This window comes from Grammomys surdaster, unplaced genomic scaffold, assembly GCF_004785775.1.
Source record: "Grammomys surdaster isolate TR1022 unplaced genomic scaffold, NIH_TR_1.0 126163, whole genome shotgun sequence".
NCBI classification, from domain to species: Eukaryota; Metazoa; Chordata; class Mammalia; order Rodentia; family Muridae; genus Grammomys; species Grammomys surdaster.
Window position 1 is genome coordinate 6,857,977 of NW_021620970.1, and position 21,747 is coordinate 6,879,723.

Sequence of the window (21,747 nt, forward strand, 5' to 3'; positions counted from 1 at the left end):
AAGCCTTCACATAAACTGGTAGTTGTACCACTTTATACCCTACCAAAGAGGTCCCTGCACACCCATGTATTACCTAGTGAATTATTCACAATACCAAGGAGGTGGGGACAGCTTAGATGCCCAGCAACAGAGGAACAGATAACGAAAATGATACATGCAATGGGATTTTATTCAGCTGTAAAGAAAAGTGAAATTACAAAATTTCTAGGAGAAAAAAAAAATGGGTGAACCTGGGAAGTATATTAAGCAAGGTGACCCAAACTCACATGTTCACTCTCATAGCCAGATCACCGCTTTCAATGCTTCTATGTGTGTACATAAGTGCTGTAAGTGTTAACTGTAAGCTATGAAACTACAGAGACCAGGAGAGAGCCAAAGAGCCGTTGAGGAAGGGAAAACGAAGGGGACGTCTGTGACGTGTAAATGGAAGAGAAGCTACTGGGAGAAAAAGACAAGGAAAAAGAATCAACAAAAACAACTTTTGTCTGAAAATATTGCGATGGGACTGGAGAGATGGCTCTGCAGTTAAGAGCACTTGCTGCACAACCATGAAGACCAGAGTTCGGATCCCAGCACCCACGTAACAAGCCTGGCATTCTCAAAAACACTTGTAACTCCAGGTTTGAGATTCAAGCCCCAGTCTCAAGAAGAGACCCTCCCTGCCCCCAAGGAACAGGCAGAAACTAATGGAAGATACCCAACAACCTTCTTCCTGGCTTACACACACACACACACACACACACACATTTTAAGAAACAAACAAACTTCAAAACAAAACAACCCACAAACCACGCATTGGCATAATTTCCTTTTGAGTTATCTAATATTGGGGCTTGCCAGGTGGAAGAGTGATCAGTTGAAGTTAGGGACCCTCCTGCTTCATCATGTTCAAACTGATACTGGGTCTGGAATGTGGAAAGTCATCTACCCAGGACTGTAATCTTTTTAGAAGGTTCCCTTCTTCCTATACCAGAAGCCACTTCACACTGTGAGCTAGACAGCCTCTCATTCACTCTAAAGACTGTCCAATTTTTATATCTTGGGCAGTGAATGGCTAAGCCAAGAGGTGTCATCCAAGAATATTAAGTTGTGGGGAAGTAAAGTCAACCACTGCAGTCTATTTGTGGGGTACCCCTATCAGTATTCTGATCTGTTTAGTGCTCTGGAGAAGGAAGCCGGCTGTAGAGAGTGTTCACTAGCTCTGAGCTTTCCACTTCTGAGTCCTGCGTTTAGAAAGTGTTGGCCAAACAGGAAGCCACAGTTTGAGCATGGACATCTTTAGACTATGACTTTCAGTCTCAGAGGTTATCTTGCTCCTTGCAAGGACAAGGCCACCAACCGCCAGCCCCTCACCAGCCATTCTTGCCTGAACTCCTCAGCTTGTCTGCTAAGTCCATCCCAATCGCTGACCATCTATGCAGCTGTCTTCCATCCAGGAGCTGCAGGTGGCTGACAAACAAAAATGTAACCCACAAAAACATGATGATAACAATGACACATGCTTTATGGCTAGTTAAATTTGACAAAACACTAAAAGGTCTTTAACAATTGTGCTGAAATAATGTCAATGCAGAATAGCAATAAACTAGATTAAAATTGTAAAAAATTAAAACTAAAAAAAAAACACACCATAGATCTCCTGTTAAACACTTAAAATTATATATATGCTGCCAGGCATGATGATGTGTGCTTTAATCCCAGCCACAGGGAGACAGAGGCATTGGATCTCTGTGAGTATGAGGCCAGCCTAGTCTACATAGTGAGTTGCAGGACAGTCAGGCTATGTAGAAAGACCTTGTCTTGATAGACAGACAGATAGATAAAAATTTATATATTCCACACTTAATTTTCTGAACACATTTTATATTCAGCCTATGTTCTTCGATCTATAGAAAATGGCTTATAAACCTTACTTTTTAGAAACATCATCAATGCATAACCCTGGAACCACACAGACAAGAAAGTTTACTTCAGATCTCAGTAGCTCAACAAGAAGGCTTGTTGTATCAATGGCTTCAGACAATGGTCCAGACATCCGTGGCTGTGCACCACAGGTCCAGCACTTCTGGGGCAAGAATGAGCTGTCTCACAGTAAGAGCATCCTAACAGTCGGTTCTAAAGGGGAGCATTAGAGTAAGGATCTGAGGTCAGCACTAGTGCCCACCTATCTTACAGGCCAACAGTCCTAACTTCATTTCTGTTATGATAAAACACCGTGACCAAAAGTATCTTGGGAGAAAGGGTTATTTGGTTTATACAGTTCCAGGCTACAGTCCATCATTGTGGGGAAGTCAGGCAGGAACTTGAAGCAGCTGGTCACACTGAATCCTAGAGCCGAGAGAGAACTGAGAGATGGCTCAGTGGTTAAGAGCACATATTGCTCTTGCACAGGACCCTAGTTCAGTTCCCAGTTCCCATATCAGATGGCTCACAACTCCAGCCCCAGGAGATCAGACGTCTCTGTGGGCTGTGCTCACCTGGGCGTATTCTTCAGAACTACAATTAAAAATAAATCTTTAAAATGTGTTTTTGAAAAGAGCACAGAGAGGATAAACGCATGCATACGTTGTGAGCACATCTTGCTTTTTTTTTTTTTTTTTTTAAGATTTTTTTTTTTTTTTTTTGAGTATACTGTAGCTGTCTTCAGATACACCAGAAGAGGGCATCGAATCTCATTATGGGTGGTTGTGAGCCGCCATGTGGTTGCTGGGATTTGAACTCAGGACCTCTGGAAGAGCAGCCAGTGCTCTTAACCACTGAGCCATCTCTCCAGCCCAACATCTTGCTTTTTTTACTCTCTCAAAATCCAAAGTCCAAACTCAGGGAATTAAGGCAATCGAGACAGTCCTCCATAGCCAGGCTCACAGACTAACCTGAACTACATCACAGGCTAACCTGAACTACATAATCCCTCATTGATATTTTTTTTCCCGGAGAATTTTAGGTTGTATCAGGTTAACAAAGGTAGCCAACACATCATGTTAGGATCCTTTTAAAAAAAAAAAAAACTTTACTTTTTTTCTCATATATCACTTCCCTACAGCGGTTTCCCCTCCCTCCTCTCCTCTCAGATTCTCCCCTCCCCACCTTCTCCCTCCCCATCCACTCCTCCTCTGTTTCCCTTCAGAAAAGGGCAGGCCTCCCAGAGATGTCAATCAAACATGGCATACCAAGTTGCAATAAAGCTAGGCACCTCCCCTTATATTAATGCTGGATGAGGTAATACAGCAAGAGGACAAGGCTCCCAAAAGTTATTCTTTACAGACTTTGAAAGAAAAGTACTCATCTTAATATGGAAAAAAATAGGATAGCTAAAACAATCCTATACAGTAAAGAACTCCTGGAGCATCATCATCCCTGATTTCAAGCTCTACTACAGAACTATAATAATAAAAACCACATGGTATTGACATAAAACAGACAGGTTGATCAAGGAATCAAATCAAAGACCCAGATACCCACACACTTATGGATGCCTGGTATTTGATAAAGAAGCCCAAATGATACAATGGAAAAAAGAAAGCATCTTCAACAAATGGTGGTGGTCTAACTGAACCTCTGCATGTAGAAGAATTCACATATACATACACCTGTACAGAAAATCCAAGCCCAAATGGATAGAAGACCTCAACATAAAACCAAATACACTGAAGCTGACAGAAGAGAAGGTGGGGAAGAGCCTTGAACTCATTGACACAGGAGATAACTTCCTGAACAGAGCACCAATAGTGCAGGCTTATACAAAGATCAACAATAATAAATGTTTTCATAAGGAATTTACTCATTTTGTTTATTATCAAGTGTGGGCATGTGTGAATGTGCAAGTTATGGCTCCCATCTCTGGAGCTCAGAGGACAACACTGCAGCCGGTTCTCTCTTTCCCCCTTTATATGGGTCACCTAGGGTTAAATTCTGGTGGCCAGGCTTACAAAACCAGCACCCTTCTGGGCTGAGCCATTTCACTATCACTGGACATTGTTGTTAAACAACTATAATTTGTGTTTCATCGTGGAAATATAGTTGACACATAGAATCTCAATGAAAAAGCGAAAAGCTGGTGAAGGATTAGAATTATTAATTCCCCTGCTAACATTGAACCAAGTATTATGTATCTTGGGCTACGCACTAGAATCATCTGGAGAGGTTTTTAAATGCGTAAGTCTCTGGCCCCAGCCCAGAGAAAAAGGATCAGAATCTCCTGGGAAAGGGAAGCCCAGGCTACCATACAAATCAGTGCTTCTGAGATGGTCCCCACAGCAACCCACTTAGGAACCAGCTGCTCTCTGTGGTTTTGTTCATTTGTTTTAAAATATTAAATGGTCTTCACTAGAGCAAGATAACTAGCAATCTTGGACAATGCTCTGAAATGTCACCCAACTGAATAAAAAAATGTAATTTTAACTAACAATTTGTCGTTTTCAGTCAAGTGTGTCAGATCTGCCTCTCCCGCTGGCTCTGAAGACGGGCCTCTTAAAGCACATATTTTCCCTCCATATATTTATGGTGAACATGAAAAACAAACTAACTGAGGAAAAAAAAATATCACCCGGACTTCTCCACCCTCCTGGGTTGGTCTTTCCAAAATAATAAAAATAAATAAAGACTTAACTTTTCTTAAATGTTTCAAAACAAAATAATTAAAATGCCTGGGTAAACAACCATGAAACTTAATGAGCTATTTCCTTTATTTTTTAAGTCCCAGGCTCAGGGTCTATCATGGAAATAGCTGCAGGATTTTGATTCTGCCAGATCGCTGTGGACTGGCATCAGGGACTGTGCCCTGCAGGGACTCTTTCTCTGCCTTGCACACCTTTGGCCATGCTGCCTGAGTTGATCATGACAGTTTCCCCGGCCTGACTGGAGGACCCTGTCCAACCCTGGTGTTGGATACACAAAGAACAATCATGACAGTTTTAATTGTCTTCATCTTCAATTTTTCTCCCAAGGAAAATATCAAGGATGGTTAGGTAGACTTCTGAGAAAAAGCACAATTCTCTCATGAAAGAGATCAAATCTTTAAAGCAGCCATGGAAAAAGAAACCTCCAGTACTTCCCAATTCACCAATCAAGGAATTTTGTCTCTTTCTGATCAGAAGACAGCCAGGTGTGGTAAAAGAAAGGCCTGGTAAAAACACCAAGGCACTCTGCCCAGGCACCGGCTGTTCAGCCGACATTGGACTGCTCCACGCACACTTCAGCATAGGGGAGCCTCAACATCATAGTGAGGACTCCACTTACATAAATGCCCACAAAAGACAAATCTGTAGGGAGAGGAAATAGATTGCTGAGGTCACGTGGTGGAGAAGAAAGGGCCTGCCTGCTAATCACCAGGAGGCATCATTTTTTTATGTGATTGAATATTCTGAAATTGATCTACGTTGAGAATCATCAAAAGTCACTGAATCCTGTAAATGGATGGATTCTATGATGTAAATTATATCTAAACAAAGCTAGATTTAAAACGGGTATTGTAACCAGGTGTGACGGTCCATACCTGGCACTTCGGAAGGCTGAGGCAGGAGATAGTGAATTCAAGGTCATCATAGTCTACCTAAAACCATGTCTTAAAAAAAACAAAAGCAAAAACCAACAAACAACAACAACAAAAGCAGGGACTGTCCAGGTCTGGAGTTCCTCAGCTACCTTGCAGATCTGTCATGCACACTCTCTATGTGTTCTGTTCTTTCTCTATGCCCGTCATGAAAAGTTACTATAATAGAAGTGGACAGCACATATTACCAAATCTAAAGGTCTGTGTAACCACCAGATTTGAGACTGGAAACACAAACAAGGACGAATCTTTCCTGATCTAGAGAAAGAGGAAGAAAAGAAAATCTAAATATGGCCTGGAGGTTAGGGACACACTCTACAATGTACCTACCCTTTACAACAAATGACTCACAAGGGAAAACTGTTTTCCAGCAGAAAAGAAGTCCAGGGGCCGAGCCCCTAGGACAAGTTTTCCACCACAACATTCACCAAATGCTGCTTGGTTTTACTTTTAAAGTAGGCACTGTTCCCACGGGGCGCGAAGCTGGGAAGTTTTGTTCTTAGAACCGGGTGACTTGGCTGCTCGGCACCCTGCTGCGACTTGAGGAGCGGCCCCTCAATTCCCTCCAGATGGCCTCCTAAGACCGTCTCCGTCTGGTACCCTGCACGCCCTAAGCATCCCTAGGCGTGTCCCCAAGTGCGCGCCGACACCTTTTCCCATCAAGTCCCCGGACGCCACTGGCGACCTTCACGCCTCCCTAGTGATCCCCCACACCGCAGGGAGAGGCGCCAGTGCGCTGGCCTCCCCCGGGGACCGTCGGGGGGCCGAGGGCGGAGCTGGCCAGCCACCGCCCTACGTGGGGGGGACCGGGGACCGCTCCTAGCCCCCGCCGGCGCCCCCCGCACAGTGCTCATGCGCGCCGCCTGCCTTTATAGCTGCTGCGGAGCCGCGCTTACCGCACTCGGGTGTAGCCGGGCGGATCCCACGCAGGTGCGGGACCCGGGGTGGTACACAGAGTCCGTGTCCCTGTCTGAGTGTCCCGGCGTCCCCCTCGCTGGTCCGAGGTGGCACAGCGCGTCTGGAGCTGCTCGATCTGCAGCGGTCGGGCTCTCCTGCCGTCGCCGGCTTCCGAGGAGCGCGGGGCCGTGCGGTCCCCGGCGAGCCTCGCTCACGCCTGACTCTCCCGCAGGTCCACGCAGATCCCCGCCATGCCCTCGTCCTGGACCCCTGCTCTCTGCCTCGGTGGGTACACTCGCACCCCCTACCCCCCGCCCTCCCGCGCGGGCGGAGGCTGCAGCCACCTCGCTGTCCTCTCTCCGCAGGTGCGTGGCTGCTGCTGCTGCTGCTACTGCCCCGGCTCGCACGCGCCGAGGGAGCGGGTGAGTTAGATGCGGGCGGAGGACGGAGGGAGGGAGGGTAGGGTCAGTCCGCGCCGGCTGAGGACCTGCGGAGCGATGCGGGGTTGGCGAGGCGGAGACCGCCCGCATCCATCTCCAGCGTAGCCCCTCGGGCTCATCCGTTTTTTCTACGCCAGGGTCCCCGGGGGTCGGTCCGTGCCTCCTTCCCGGGCGCACGCCACGCAGCCTCGGGACCATTCGTCCCGAGTTATTCCATTGTTTTCGGGGCTGGGGACAACTGTTTGGTCCCAGCCCACAGAGGAGGGTGGCTCGCGTCCTGGTCCCACCTCGCTGTGCGTTTGTGCATGTAACCCCTATAGAAAACAGCGTCAGCGGTTCCCATCGCTCACTGGGAACCTCAAAAGAGTTTGGTCCACGTGTAGAAGTCCGAGTGTGGTTCGGGGTCTTTTCTGCCATGTAAGAGACACTTTCGTTTCTAAAATCTTAAGCTTGCTTTTCTTCAAAGTAGAAATGGTAAGTACCCTTTGCCCAACTAAGCAAGTATTCATAGCTCCAAAGAGTCTCGGTCCAGGATTCCAGTGTCTCAGCCGCCGCCCCACTCCCACCTACCCCCATCCCGCTAGCTGAAAACAGAAAAGATTGGGGTTATCTGACAGAGGTGCTAGGCTCCTGTTTGAAATTATGATTTTAACCGAGCCTGAGGAATTGCGTCTTCCCCTTTCTGATCTTGACAGGCAAGTTACTCAACTTGCAAAGCCATCCCCTGTCTTGCCAGGTGGGGAGACTTTTTTTTTTAACATCTCTTTACAAAAGTCTTGGATTACTTTAATTCCCTGTGTTTGGAAAGTCATATTTAATAACCTTAATCTCGATTTAACCATCAGTAAACTGACAGATTACCATTTTTGGGCTTGTTATTTGACAGATTAACACCTTTCGTAGTAACTTTTTTGTTTGCAATTTTTGAAGCGGTGTCATTGTTAGCTCAGGCTGAGCTGGAGCTCACTGTGTAACCCGCTCTAGCCCCAAGTTCAAGGTAGTCTTCCTGCATCGGCTTTCCTGAGTGCTGGGCTGGCTTCATGAGTTACTCTGGGTGTAAAACTTCGTATTTTATTGGTCCGACTGATTGTAAGATTTAAGCCTATTAGCTGTGTTTTCTTAAAAAGAAAAAAAGGAAGAAGAAAATGATTTGTTGCCTTCCATATCCCTTTGGACAGATCTGGAGGAGATACAATCAGATTCAAGTAGAGGACTGATTTCCTTGTGTCCTGTCCTCTGGGAGTTGCGGAGTGCTTCCTAGGCTCATTAACTCTATGACTTTCATTTCCTCAGTTGTAAAACGTGCAAATGTGAGAGTAAATAGCATTCTGTGGATCCAGCCACCAGTTAACTGGTTGGTTTCTGTGAATGTGAGATGTCAGACCCTGAATGTATCAGGTAACCGGGCTAAACAGCCCCTGGGAAGGGCAGCTTGAAGACTTTCGCATGTGTCTATGAAGACACTCTACAAAGGCTCAATACAGATTTACCGTCATCATAAATAACTGTGAACAGTTCCATCACAATTAGGTTTTTTTTTTTATTTCTAGGTCAAAGACTAACGTGATTTTCTCATTCTGATGTTCTTTCAATTACATTTTCCAAATTGAGGAAGAACTGGAAAGACTGTCACATTAGATGTCTGTAGAAACTGGGCCCTAGATTAAATTGGAAACCCCTTCGGACTCACTAGTATCTAAAATGGTGTCAACATTTAAGTCAGTATTTTGGTAGATGTATAGAAACTGGGAGAATAAATATAATCCCTGCAATGTTCCCTCTGTGAAGAAGCCCAGGAAGTCTTACATGACACGCCCTTTCTCCTCAGTTCCCATCCCTATCACCTGCTTTACCAGAGGCCTGGATATCCGAAAAGAGAAAGCAGATGTTCTCTGCCCAGGAGGCTGCTCTCTTGAGGAATTTTCTGTGTTTGGGAACATAGTGTATGCTTCAGTATCCAGCATATGTGGGGCTGCTGTCCATAGGTAAGCCGGAGCACATGGGAAGGGTGGGCGGGTGGGAATCGACACACGTGTGATTACTTCCTTTCTGACTTAAGCCATGTGGACCCCTCTCCTACCTGCTTGCTTCTTTTTGGTGTGCCAATTTTGGCCATATTTTTTGAAATTTTCATGGGTATTCTTGCATGACCTAATGTGCAAGGGAAACCTTCTGACAATGAACAGAGTACATTATTTTTGAAAAATTGAGTGTGTGTGTGTGTGTGTGTACGCACGCGCACCCTTGGAGGACAGGTGAGGTTGTTGAATCCCTTGGAGGTGGAGTTACATGTGTTTGTGAGCTACCTCACAGAGCTATGAACTGAACTTGGAGCTTCTGGAAGAGCAAGAAGCTCTCTTAAAACACTGAGGCATCTCTCCAGCCCTGCATTCATGCTTCATGGCCACATTTCTATGATCCTAAAATATTCCTCATCGTGTCATATGTTATAGAGCTTTTATACTACACACCTTGTCATTTTAACAAGTCTTACAGTAGACACAGTTTTGTTCTGGTTTTCACGTGAGGAGACTGAACTCATCAGGGTTGTCAAATATTTTACTGAATGTCACTATGTTAACCCAATATCATGCCATCCTATAGTAGAGGCAGGAGTATGATTTTTTTTTTAATACAGGTCAAGGGTACATGCAGTTAACTACTTTAAGAAATTTGACACCTCTTTATTAATTCTGAATCTCTGAAACATAGGAGACAGGATACCAGTGTGTTCTTACCATCCCTTTTTAAAGTTTGACAGCACAAAGTCATTTCTCCAGACATACTTGCTTCTGTGTAAGCAGGTCTTCAAGGGCCAGCAGCAACCATCCTTGGGCAACTTCTCCACTCAGCTATTTTCTTGGCCAATGTAGGCAACAGATGGCTCTGTCTATTGGGAGTGTCTCAGCTGTAACTCTTGCATTGCAGGGGAGTTATTGGCACCTCAGGGGGACCTGTGCGTGTCTACAGCCTTCCTGGTCGAGAGAACTATTCCTCGGTAGATGCCAATGGCATCCAGTCTCAGATGCTTTCCAGATGGTCTGCTTCCTTCGCTGTGACCAGTAGGTACAATTTCATTGTTTACAGCTGTGTATAAACACTGTCTCCACTCCCCTCCAAAGGGGTCTCTGTTTTTCTTAGCCCTACTTTTATTCTTCTGTTGGAAACCCTTGTAGTTAAGAAGTCAACTGTGGGGCAGAGTCACCCAAACCAAACTTGGGTGACTGGGAGAGTAACAGTCTCAATTAACAATCTCGATTTACACGGTAGAAACCAGAATCTGAATTGTTTGTAATCTGGATGCCTGGATACTTAGCAAGCAGCTAACTGTCAAAGTAGGCAATCCAGGTCTGGGTGATCTTTTCAAATAAGCCAAGAATGCATTTTGAGTCTCCGAACCTAATGGCCAGTGTGGTGTTTTTACCTGAGTCACCATTACTCCCTTAATTATCATGTAGAACTTTAGATTATAATGTCCTAATGGCACAGAAGGAAGGAGAAAAGCAATAAACTTCTCATTTCAACAGAAGGCAAAAGCAGTACCCAGGAAGCCACAGGACGGGCCGTGTCCACAGCTCATCCACCTTCAGGTAGGAAATACTGCGTTGATCCCCTTGTTACCTGGCAATAATTTGGAGTCATACATGTTTGTGGTGGACACGTTCCTTCGGAACACTAATATTAACAAGAAACAAAGCAGTTATCTCATATTTACTGACGCATTTTTTAGATGGAAGCATTCTATATTTCACAGTCCTTCTTTTTTATAACCTAACTCAGCCATTCTCAGGAGGTCCTTTCTATTTCTCCCTGATTTGATGGACCATGAGGAGAAACTGGTCAGAGACCACTTTTGGACTGTTTGCTTTATGGAATCACCTTAGTTTCTGCACTGTCATGTGACTAAAAAAAAAATCAATGTGTGTCTGCTATAAAAAGAAAAATATCCAAAGATAGCTTTTTCCAAAAACAATGACCATTTTGCTTTATTAGAGATTTATTTTAAGTGTATACGTGTGTGCTTGAATGTATTTATGTGCATGGTGTGTGCAGGCAAAGGCAGAACCAAAGAAGGGGTGGCTATTTTGGAGCCTAGGTTACAGGCTATTGGAACTTGAGTGGCTCGATGTGAGTGATGGGAAGCAAACCTGGGTCTTCTGTAAGAGCAGTGGGCACTCCTGCATGTTGCTCCATCTCTCTGACCCTGGTTGTGGCCATTTTAAATTCAAAGAAATTATAATCATGTGGCTCTGTATTCCCATTTTTGCCTTAACTGTGGGTTTAAGATATCAAAGCCTTGGATAGATTCATACCAAGTACATAGGCCTGCCACAGCTCTGCTGGGCTTCTTTGTTGGAGTATTGCGTTCTCAGCCCATTAGACAGTGAAAAGAGCTTAAAGGTCTTTCTAAGAATGGCACCCCTTGCCATGGGCTCACCCAGGTGGAAGTTCCTGCTGTGTAAACGTCTTCTTGTTGCCAAGAGCTTCCTATGTTTCAGGTAAAAGACTAAAGAAAACACCAGAGAAGAAGACTGGCAATAAAGGTAAGCTAAGTATTCAGGAAAATGGCATTTCCATCAGGTGCTCTGGAGACTAACGAAGCCTTTCTTTGCCTCTCTGTAGACTGTAAGGCAGACATTGCATTTCTCATCGATGGAAGCTTTAACATAGGGCAGCGCCGATTTAATTTGCAGAAGAATTTTGTTGGGAAAGTGGCACTCATGCTGGGAATTGGGACAGAAGGACCACATGTGGGCCTCGTTCAAGCCAGGTACCAGCTTTAATAAAATAGATTATGGATGTCTTGAATGATGACAACTTACCAAGCTGTTACATTCATTTCAGTTAAGCATAACCTAAATCTGGACAAGCTGTTATCCAAACTATAAACTCAGGATTTAAGAATGTCTATGCATGGCTGGGCATGTGGTGCACACCTTTAATCCCAGCACTCGGGAGGCAGAGGCAGGGAACTGCCTTTTATCAGCTTTGGACTCATCTCTGTGGGTTCTAGGCCAGCGTGGACTACATAGCAAATAGGCCAGCCAGGGCTGCATAGTGAGACCCAGTCTCTCTGAAAGCACTTGCGTGCACATGTAAAGTTCTCAATCCCCAACACTTCGAACAACATCATCAAAGACTGCCTGGGTAGACTGTGCAGGGCTCAGTGTGTCATTGGCCTAAAAGGACTTAGTGAACAATAGGAGAACCAGAAAGAAGGCTTAATAGCTTAACCTTCCGTGAATACCTTTCTCTGTTTCACTCAGTTCTTGGGTTTTCCTTACGGGAGGAAGCAGCCACGAACTCTGGTCCCTTTTTTGTTGTCGTTGTTGCTGCCCTTTCTATGTTCCTTCCCTGGGGATCCTAGCATGGCTGTTACCGCTCTAGTTGGCAGTGTGAACTTGGGAGAGTGGAGCCTAAAAAAAATGAGGTGGACTAGTCTCATGCAGCAGGCAACTCTATTCAGGGTATCAATTTATAATCTGAGGGCATTCTGAGGATTAAGCTAGGTCATATGAGCAAAGTTCACTTTGAGTTCAAGCTGTATACGGTCACAACGGCAATGTCACCTGAGTTTAGGCTGTATACAGTCATGAAGGCAACCCCCCCGGCTTGCAAACGTCACTCTGAATCCTAATGGGTAAAAAGATGGATAATCTAAAGTAAAACCCACTCCTATGATTATACCTGGGAGAGGCATGAAAGCAGGTTCCAAGAACAACCCCTGTGACGGAGGAACAGACCATAGCCTCCTGTCGTGTTTACCTGAGGTTTTCTAAGAAGCTCTCAGACTCTCCTCACACAGCTTCATTCATGGACCATGCTCTGACGCATGATCTCTTGCACTTCCTGCCTGTAAAAATAATATTAGTGGGTCTTAGCAGTGTACTATGTTCCTTACAGGAGGCTTCCGAAGTTAGGTACAAAGAAATATATTTCTCAAACCAATCCTTTATAGTTGTTTCCTCTCTGCATTTGAGATGATGTTCGTCTGTACACACGCCCCCTTTTCTACAATTCAGGCTACAAAAATGTTGGACTCTGTTTGTTTTCCCCCTTAGAGGTTTAGCATTTTCTTGAGGCAAATGTGCATTGCAAATTGCTTTAAAGTTTTCCTTTCATACTTGTGTAGACATTCTTCCCTTGCCTTTCACAGTCACAAGGTGCCCTTTGACAAGAAGCCTCCTGTCAGCTTTGTTATCCATCTTTGATTACTTCATTCAGCTGAATTCCTGGGTGTGAAGTTCAGTCATTTTCAGTCTCCAATAAAATTACTAAATTAATTTATAGAAAGTTGAGCAGCTAATACTATCAGCAGTGTGTAACCCCACACAACCACAAGCACTAATTGTTACTTTTTGTTGTTGTTTGTTTTTCAAGACAAGAGTTTCTCTTTCATAGCCTTGACTGTCCTGGAATTTGCTCTGTAGACCAGGCTGGCCTTGAGTGCAAGATATCACCCTGCCTCTGCCTTCCAAGTCTGCTTGTTACTTTCTATAGTTGGCTCTGCTTAGAAGTTTTTGTTTGTTTGTTTTTTGTTTTTTCGAGACAGGGTTTCTCTGTGTAGCCCTGGCTGTCCTGGAACTCGCTCTGTAGACCAGGCTGGCCTCGAACTCAGAAATCTGCCTGCTTCTGGCTCCCAAGTGCTGGGATTAAAGGCGTGCGCCACCACCGCCTGGCGGAAGTTATTTTCTATATAATACAGCCATTCCCCTTTGTCTTTAAAACACTGAGCCCTTTGTTGTGTTGACTTAAAATGAAATATCAATTTCATGAACACCTACTCAAGTTTCTTTGACTCAGCCACCTATTTTTTTCTTACCTTTTTTTCTTGTGATTTTGCCGGTTTGTTTGGTTGCCTGGGGATTTTTGTCTTGTTTTGTTTTATAGACCAGGGTAGCCTTGAACTCAGAGATCTGTCTGCCTCTGCCTCCCAGGTGCTAGGATTACTGGCATGCTACCATGTCTGGCTTAGGTAGTGATAAGGTATTTTGATTATTATAGTTTTACTCTATATTTTAACATCCCCTGAGGCAATTCTTCAAGATGACTTTCTTTCTAACATTGTTTTGTTTGGGCTAATTTAACCGTATGCTTTTTTTCAAAATGAAATCTGCATTAACTCATGTACGCAGAGTTTTTCTGCTTTAGGAGACACTAGAATAAAGAGCTCATATTTGAATAGAACAGGATGACCCTTGCATCATTAAAAATGCAAAAAAATAAGACGAATCTCTTAAGTTAGAATTTGAATAGTTGGAAGTGGCTACACACTGAGAAGTAACTGTACCATGAAATGAGAGTCTGTGACCTAGCATTCCGCTAGGAGTGCTGACATAAACCAGCAGGCATGTGGAGAGGAACCCTGAGCTCTTCTTGTCAAAGAACCTTGAAGAGTTGAAGGGAGAGATCTTGTCTAAAACAAACAAAACTTAACATTAAAATGGCTACTTATGCTAAAAACTTAAAATCTGCACTTAATGAAATACTGACTTTAAAGATGTGCTATTGTTTTACTCAATATGTTTGTGTGTGTGTGTGTGAGTGCGTGCTCACATGCACAGGTGCATATACATGTGTATGCAGAAGGTAGAGGACAACCTCATGTTTTATTCTTCAGGTGTCATTCACTTTTTATTGTTGTTTTAAACAGGTATTTCAGACCTGGAGCTAGCCACGTAGGCTAGGCTGGCAGGCCAGCATGTCCCACGGACCTGCCTCCCCAGCACTGAGATCACATCTAGGCCACCACACTCAGTTCACTTTACATGGGTTCTGGGGATAAACCCAGGTCCTGGACTCAGCCATCTACCCAGTCCTCAACATGGTCTCTAATGAACAAAATATCGTTAAAAATGAACTGAAATTCTTTAAATCTCATAACTAGGATTGACAAATGTCATTGTTTATATAAGAAAAAATTATAATTTTTAAAACACTAGTGTTTTACATTCCCTTGTACCCTGTCCTCAATCTTAGGGCCTGGAAATGGTTCAGCGATTAAGAGCACTGGTTGCTCTTCCAAACGACACAGGCTCACCTACATGGTTGTTCACATGTATCTGTCACTCCAGCCCCAGGACATCCAACATTTCTGGCCTCTGTAGGTATCAGGTATCCATATGGTGCACTGATGTAACATGCAGGCAAAATATCCATACACATATAAATACTAACTTAAAATGTCTTTTGACGAGAGACTTAGGCTAATAGATTACTGATGTACTCTCATATTCAATTGTTTCCTACCTGGTGCCAGGTTGTACAGACTTCCACTAAGGCCCGAACGCAGAGCCACACCAGCGTTGACACACGGCATACACATACTCTGTTATTCCAGCTCCAACCTAGATTTTCAAATGATTTTGGAGCCACCTGAATCTGAATTTAAAAGGCATCCATGTTTTCTTAGGCATATTACCTAAGTGTTCTGAGCCTGTTTCTTTAAATAATTGGTATAATTCTACCTTGTGAAAATGAAATGAAATTGTATATGGTTAGCTATCATCCAAAATATAATAAATGCTGAATATATAGTATAGCAACTGTACTTGTTATATCTTTGCAACATTCCCAGTGAGTGGAAGCAATGTGCTAATTGATTGTATATCTATCTAATTTTAAAAAGAATTGGGTCTGACTTCAAGTTTTTATTTACTTTATATGAGTCCCCCCACCATGTATGTCTCTGAATCATGTGTGTGCCTGGTGTTCACAGAGGTCAGAAGGGGTGCTAGATCCTCTGGAATTGAGTTAGATGGTTGTGAGCCATTATGTTGCTACTGGAAATTGAACCTGGGTCCTCTGCCAGTAAAATTTTTTTAAGGTCGTCTGTTTGCCTTTCCTGAAAAACTTTCTTTTTTCATTTTTATAGTGAACACCCCAAAATAGAATTTTACTTGAAAAACTTTACTTCAGCCAAAGATGTCTTGTTTGCCATAAAAGAAGTAGGTTTCCGAGGGGGTAACTCCAACACAGGTAAGCACACAGATGCTTAGATTAGAACTGAACGCAGCATTGTGCTGTGTATGACAGTTCCTCCTAGCACGTCAGTTTTGGCAGGATCTGCTTATCACCTGACAACTCTCTATAACGGAAAATATACCACTGAGCCAGCTGAGTTTTCTTTCTTATTTTTTTGAGACAAGATTTTTCTTGTCAGGATAGCCCTGGCTGTCCTGGAACTGCAGAGCAGGCTGGCTTCAAACTCAGAGATCCGCCTGCCTCTGCCTCCCAAGTGCTGGCATTAAAGATGTGCACCGCCATGGCTGGTGCTGATAATTCTTAAAAACAAAACAAAGTCTACATCAGTGTGAGTTTATAATCCTTAGATAGGTCAGTTACTTCTTTAGGAAAAGTACCTGTTTATAATCAAAAATCAACAGACTTAACCAATGAAGGAAGGTGGCACAGACTTTGGAAGGCTCCTTGTTTCCTAGCTGTCTTCATAGAGTACATGACAGGAGTGGGTGTGGTTTTTTTGTTTTGTTTTTTGTTTTTTTTTTACTATTAACTGACGGAAATGTGAAACTTCTAGAAGGGGAAGCAGTGTGGGTTGTAAAGGCCAAAACTAGGCCTGAAGGATAACAATCTTTTGTTAACTGAATTCCACAAGTTAAGTTCTTACTGGCATCAAGTTATTACCCTGAAATAGAAATACAGTCTGAGCCACCACAAATGCTGCTCATTTGCTTACTTTCAGGAAAAGCCTTGAAGCACACTGCTCAGAAATTCTTTACAGCAGATACTGGGGTGAGAAAAGGAATACCAAAAGTGGTGGTGGTGTTTATTGATGGCTGGCCTTCGGATGACATTGAAGAAGCGGGCATTGTGGCCAGAGAGTTCGGCGTCAATGTATTTATAGTTTCTGTGGCCAAGCCCATCCCTGAAGAACTGGGGATGGTTCAAGATGTTGCATTTGTTGACAAGGTAAGGTGCAACGGTTCTTGCTAGTGGGGAGGAGTGATCCGGTTTGGGGCTGATAAGCCCCTAACTAGATTAATGAACATAAAACGTTCGATATGAGCCTACAACAAACCTGAAATCCCAGCTATTCAATGAGGCTGAGGCAATAGGTTCAGGTCCAGCCTGGGTAACTAAGACCCCTAGCTCAAAATGAAAAGTAATGAAAGGGCAGGGGACACATATGTCAGGTTCTAGGTTCATTCTCCAGTACTACATAATTTTCAAAATATTAAGCAACTTTTGATCTTTCGGGGTATATTTTGTCTTTTTCCCATTAGGCTGTGTGTCGGAATAATGGCTTCTTCTCATATCACATGCCCAACTGGTTTGGCACTACAAAGTATGTAAAGCCTCTGGTGCAGAAGCTCTGTACTCACGAACAGATGATGTGCAGCAAAACCTGTTACAACTCAGTGAATATTGCCTTTCTGATCGATGGCTCCAGCAGTGTTGGAGATAGCAATTTCCGCCTCATGCTAGAATTTGTTTCTAACATAGCGAAGACATTTGAAATCTCAGACATTGGAGCCAAGATAGCTGCTGTCCAGTTCACTTATGACCAGCGCACAGAATTCAGTTTCACTGACTATAACACCAAAGAGAATGTCCTAGCTGTCCTAGCAAACATCCGCTACATGAGCGGTGGGACAGCTACTGGTGATGCCATCTCCTTTACAGTTAGAAATGTATTTGGTCCCATAAGGGAGAGTCCCAACAAAAACTTCCTGGTTATTGTCACAGATGGGCAGTCCTATGATGATGTCCGAGGCCCTGCTGCAGCAGCCCATGATGCAGGTAAGATGGTTGTCTTTTGTGTTAGGATTAAGGAAGGGGTCCTGTGAATTCTGGGAGTCAGCATTTTTTGTAGAAAGGATCCTTGCAGTGTGAATTTATATATTCTATAAGCTATGGAGTCTGAATGAACTGAAATCCTTCCAAGCTCCACGGAAATCCCTTTGGGAGGTTTTGCTGTTGTTTTTCAAGACAGGGTTTCTCTGTGTAACAGCTCTGGGTGTCCTGGAACTTACTTTGTGGACTAGGCCAACTTCAAACTCACAGATTCCCCTGTCTCTGCCTCCCAAGTGTTGGGATTAAAGGCATGTGCTACCAACACCCAGCTCAAGAAGGGGAGTATTTTTATTCACCAGATTGCTTTAAAGATTAGCAATTTAAAAATAACTATAATTTTTTTCAAAAGATTAGAGCGTTTTTCCTGTATCATGTGTGTACCTGGTGCCCATGAAGGTCCTAAGAGGGCATTGGATGTCCCGGAACTGGAGTTATAGATGTTTGTGAACTATGTGGTGCTGGAAACTGAACACAGGTCTGGTGCAAGAGCAACAAATGTTCTTACCTGCTGAGCGAGCCATCTAAGATTTCCAATTTTTGGTTACTGGATTTGTCACTATAACTTCAAAGACTGAAGTAGTACAAACAAAATTATCACTAGCCCCCATTCCTCAGAGAAGGCAACCTTCTCATTTATCTGTCCTCTGTGCCAGTCTCTCTTTAATGTGCTTCTTAGGACACAGAGATGGTATCTGAAAGTGACAACAGCAGGGCATCCCCTTTCACTGCCACACGTGTGTGCCTGCTGCAGAAGGTTCATAAAAGCCTGATTTTCTTTTTCCTAGTTTGTTCAGTGCAATCTTGAATAGATTGGCAATCTCAATATTTTTATCAAGTTATTAATATGCAGTTGCTGATGGCAAAGTTTTTGGTTTTGACCAATTATTTTTGACATAATCAAAATGACTGTGGTCTACCTAAAATCTTAGCATAGATTTCACTTAAAAATGTATTAGGCAGTTTCCTCTGCAGCTATGTATTAATGTATGGAATATACAACTATATGTAAAGCTAAACCTATTTTTAACTTACTTAAAATATTTCCACTTTAGGTATCACCATCTTCTCTGTTGGTGTGGCTTGGGCACCTCTGGATGACCTGAAAGACATGGCCTCTAAACCTAAAGAGTCACACGCTTTCTTTACCAGAGAGTTCACAGGATTAGAACCAATTGTCTCTGATGTCATTAGAGGCATTTGTAGAGATTTCTTAGAATCCCAGCAATAACTGATACTCTGACTACTCAAGGAATATGTACAAGGGGATCTAGTGTGCAAACTGTATTCTCAATGCCTATGTAACTTTATAGCTTACCAGAGTCAAAAAACACATCAACAGCTGTTTAAAGAGAATGGACATTGATTTGAAGCTCACAATTTAATTGGCTGAGACTTGATAATCAGGTCCTTAGAAACTCAGGAAAGAAGAGATGTCATGGATTAAAACTGGGAGCTCGAATATGCATACAAGTGGATAGGTAAGCTATACAGCTCATTAAAAGAACCTGACACTTAGACACGAAGCACTGTCTCCTCTTTAATCACTATGCAAGGGCCATGCAAGGAAAACAGAACAGCTTTTAAACACAGATCACGTATAAATATGCTGACCCATGTGCATGTTTTCTTAAAACCAGTGAGGAACAGACAGCTATTATTATGTATACTAGTCATAACTACACATTATATGGAATCATGTATCAAGCTTCTTTTGTAGTGTGTTTTTATAACTTAATGGCTGAAATATCACATTGAGTAAAGGTAGGATTGCCTGGTATTTTTCTATTTATATCCTTAATTTTATGTGTATAGACAGGCATATACTCCAAGGACTAAGAAAATGTTTAAACAGGTAATGTTTTTTTGAAAAAAGATGTTTCAAGTATTGTAACAGGAAAAATACATGGCATAATAGCTTGTCAGCAATAAAACTGATAGTGACTAAGTGCCTATTTATTAACATTAGTGGTTTTCCTTTTAAAAATTTATTTAATGTACATTGGTGTTTTGACTGCATGTATGTCTGCATGACAGTGTCGGAAATTCTCAAACTAGAATTCCAGTTTTGAGCTGCTATTGGATGCTGGGAATTGAACCTAGGTCCTCTGGAAGAGCAGTCAGTTTTCTTAACCACAGAGATACCTCTCCAGCCCCTAGTTGTTTTTTATGACAAAAATCTTAGACTTGCTAACTTACATGGAATGAGCAATCTAAATTAAGTGATGCACTAACATCTTTCTTTCGATTACATATTGAATGCCTGATGTAGGCATCACCGCAGTTACTACCAAGGTCAAGCACCAGGGCATGCTTTTGAGTGCTGGCTTCCAAAGAAATATAACTAGTATCATATTAAAAACTTACCACATTTGTGAAGCTGATGTCAAACAGAATCCATCTCGTATGGATTAGGGCTCACAGGAGCTCTCACCACAGGCATAAATCACCACACCCTGCCTACCTTCTCTAAACCAGGCTGTCCCTCTCCTTACCCAACTCTGGATCCATTTACTACCAACTGACTTGGAAAAAATACTTGGTTGTTGACTCGTGATTTACTCGAATATACCCAAATGTCAAGCCCGTTACATGTAAGAGCTAGAATTTGAATATCTCAAAAATTATGTAAACATTTCATAAAAAAAAAATACCTTCTCCCTTCTTAAAAAATGCTGCAAATGATTCATTGTGAACTAGGAGGATTTTACCATAAAAAAATCGATTTAATTTAACCTGACTTCAGAAGTTCTCTCCTAGAAGTAAATGAAACACCAGTGTCTCTGTAAGTGAGCAATCAAAGGATTAATAAGGATGTACAATAAAAAACATTTTACTGAGGACAGGCTAGCCTTGACCTCAATATCCTCCTGCCGCATCATCTTCAATACTGAGCTTACAGGCATATACCACACTACTCACAGCTTTAAGAATGAAGTTTTAAAAGACATACTACAATCCAATCTCAGCAAGCACATCTGGATTTCGAATATGCTCGCTCATTTTGTAAAGTTTTACTGTTTTTTGTTTTGTTTTTCTGAGATAAAGTCACACATCTCCCAGGCCAACCTTGATCTGAGGGTCCTGCTGACACTACAGGCTGAGAACCACACTGCCGACGCCTGCTGCTTCATTTTATACCTTGTAATGAGTTGAATGTTGGTTTTCAGATTTTAAGACCTTAAAATGAGGAAAGTAAATACAATCAAGAGAAACGCAGTGATTAAACATCAAGGAAGAAAAAAAAAAAACCCGTAACATTAAAATACCATTAAAACTTAAAACATCGAGCCATATTATTTTCATAAGTCACAAATGGAAACAAACAAAACAAAAATAAGACATTATTTTATTTCAACCTTTTAGTCTTTTCCTATGTTTACCATCATTAAAAATATATACTATTTTTAAACCCCATACACTGTAAACAACACGAATGTTTATGCACTGCAACAATGAGTGCATTACAGTTAAATGGTCAGTCAGTGACTTAAGAAGGCTTCCAGAAACAGAACTAGCTTTGGGGGAAACTTGTTAAAAACAGGGGTATGGAAGAAGACTATCCCCCTTTAGTTTTTACACTTTTCAGCTCAGAACACAGGAATTATTTAGAGTCTATCTGGCCTAAGTGCTACATGCAGAGGCCAGAGCAGCCTCATTTCCTCCAGTGCTTTCCAAGGTGAGGGTGGGGGGTGGAGAGGGTGGTCTCTCACTGAACCAGAAGCTCACCATTTAGGGATAGGCTGGATTGCCAGTGAGCTCTCACGATCCTTCTATCTTTCCCACTGGGGTTATATACATGAACAGTCACATCCTGCTTTTTATGTGGGTGCTAGAGATTTAAACTCAGGTCCTTATACATACTCACTAAACCATCGCCCCAGAAACAATTACTTTTTAAAATTTTGAAGTTTTGTTTTGCTTTTTAAATCAGCAACATCTGAGTCATTTGAAATTTTTCAATGTATAATTTTTAAAGCAGGAATCCAAATAGAATTTTGCATGTAAGTTCTGTAATATCTAATTCAATTCAATTTACAATTTCTT

At 42.7% G+C, this 21,747-nt stretch overlaps 1 protein-coding gene across 1 annotated transcript; it reads left to right on the top strand.

Annotated features, from left to right (window-relative positions):
• The first annotated feature begins 6,390 nt into the window (after positions 1-6,390).
• On the top strand, positions 6,391-19,663 carry Coch (cochlin). The gene is made up of 12 exons (XM_028757436.1): positions 6,391-6,481; positions 6,681-6,733; positions 6,814-6,870; positions 8,717-8,873; positions 9,817-9,950; positions 10,416-10,478; positions 11,388-11,432; positions 11,512-11,659; positions 15,764-15,867; positions 16,592-16,818; positions 17,133-17,649; positions 18,756-19,663. Exons 2-12 carry the CDS (start codon positions 6,700-6,702, stop codon positions 18,929-18,931), a joined length of 1,662 nt encoding a protein of 553 aa, XP_028613269.1. The 5' UTR covers positions 6,391-6,481; positions 6,681-6,699; the 3' UTR covers positions 18,932-19,663.
• Positions 19,664-21,747: the final 2,084 nt, after the last annotated feature.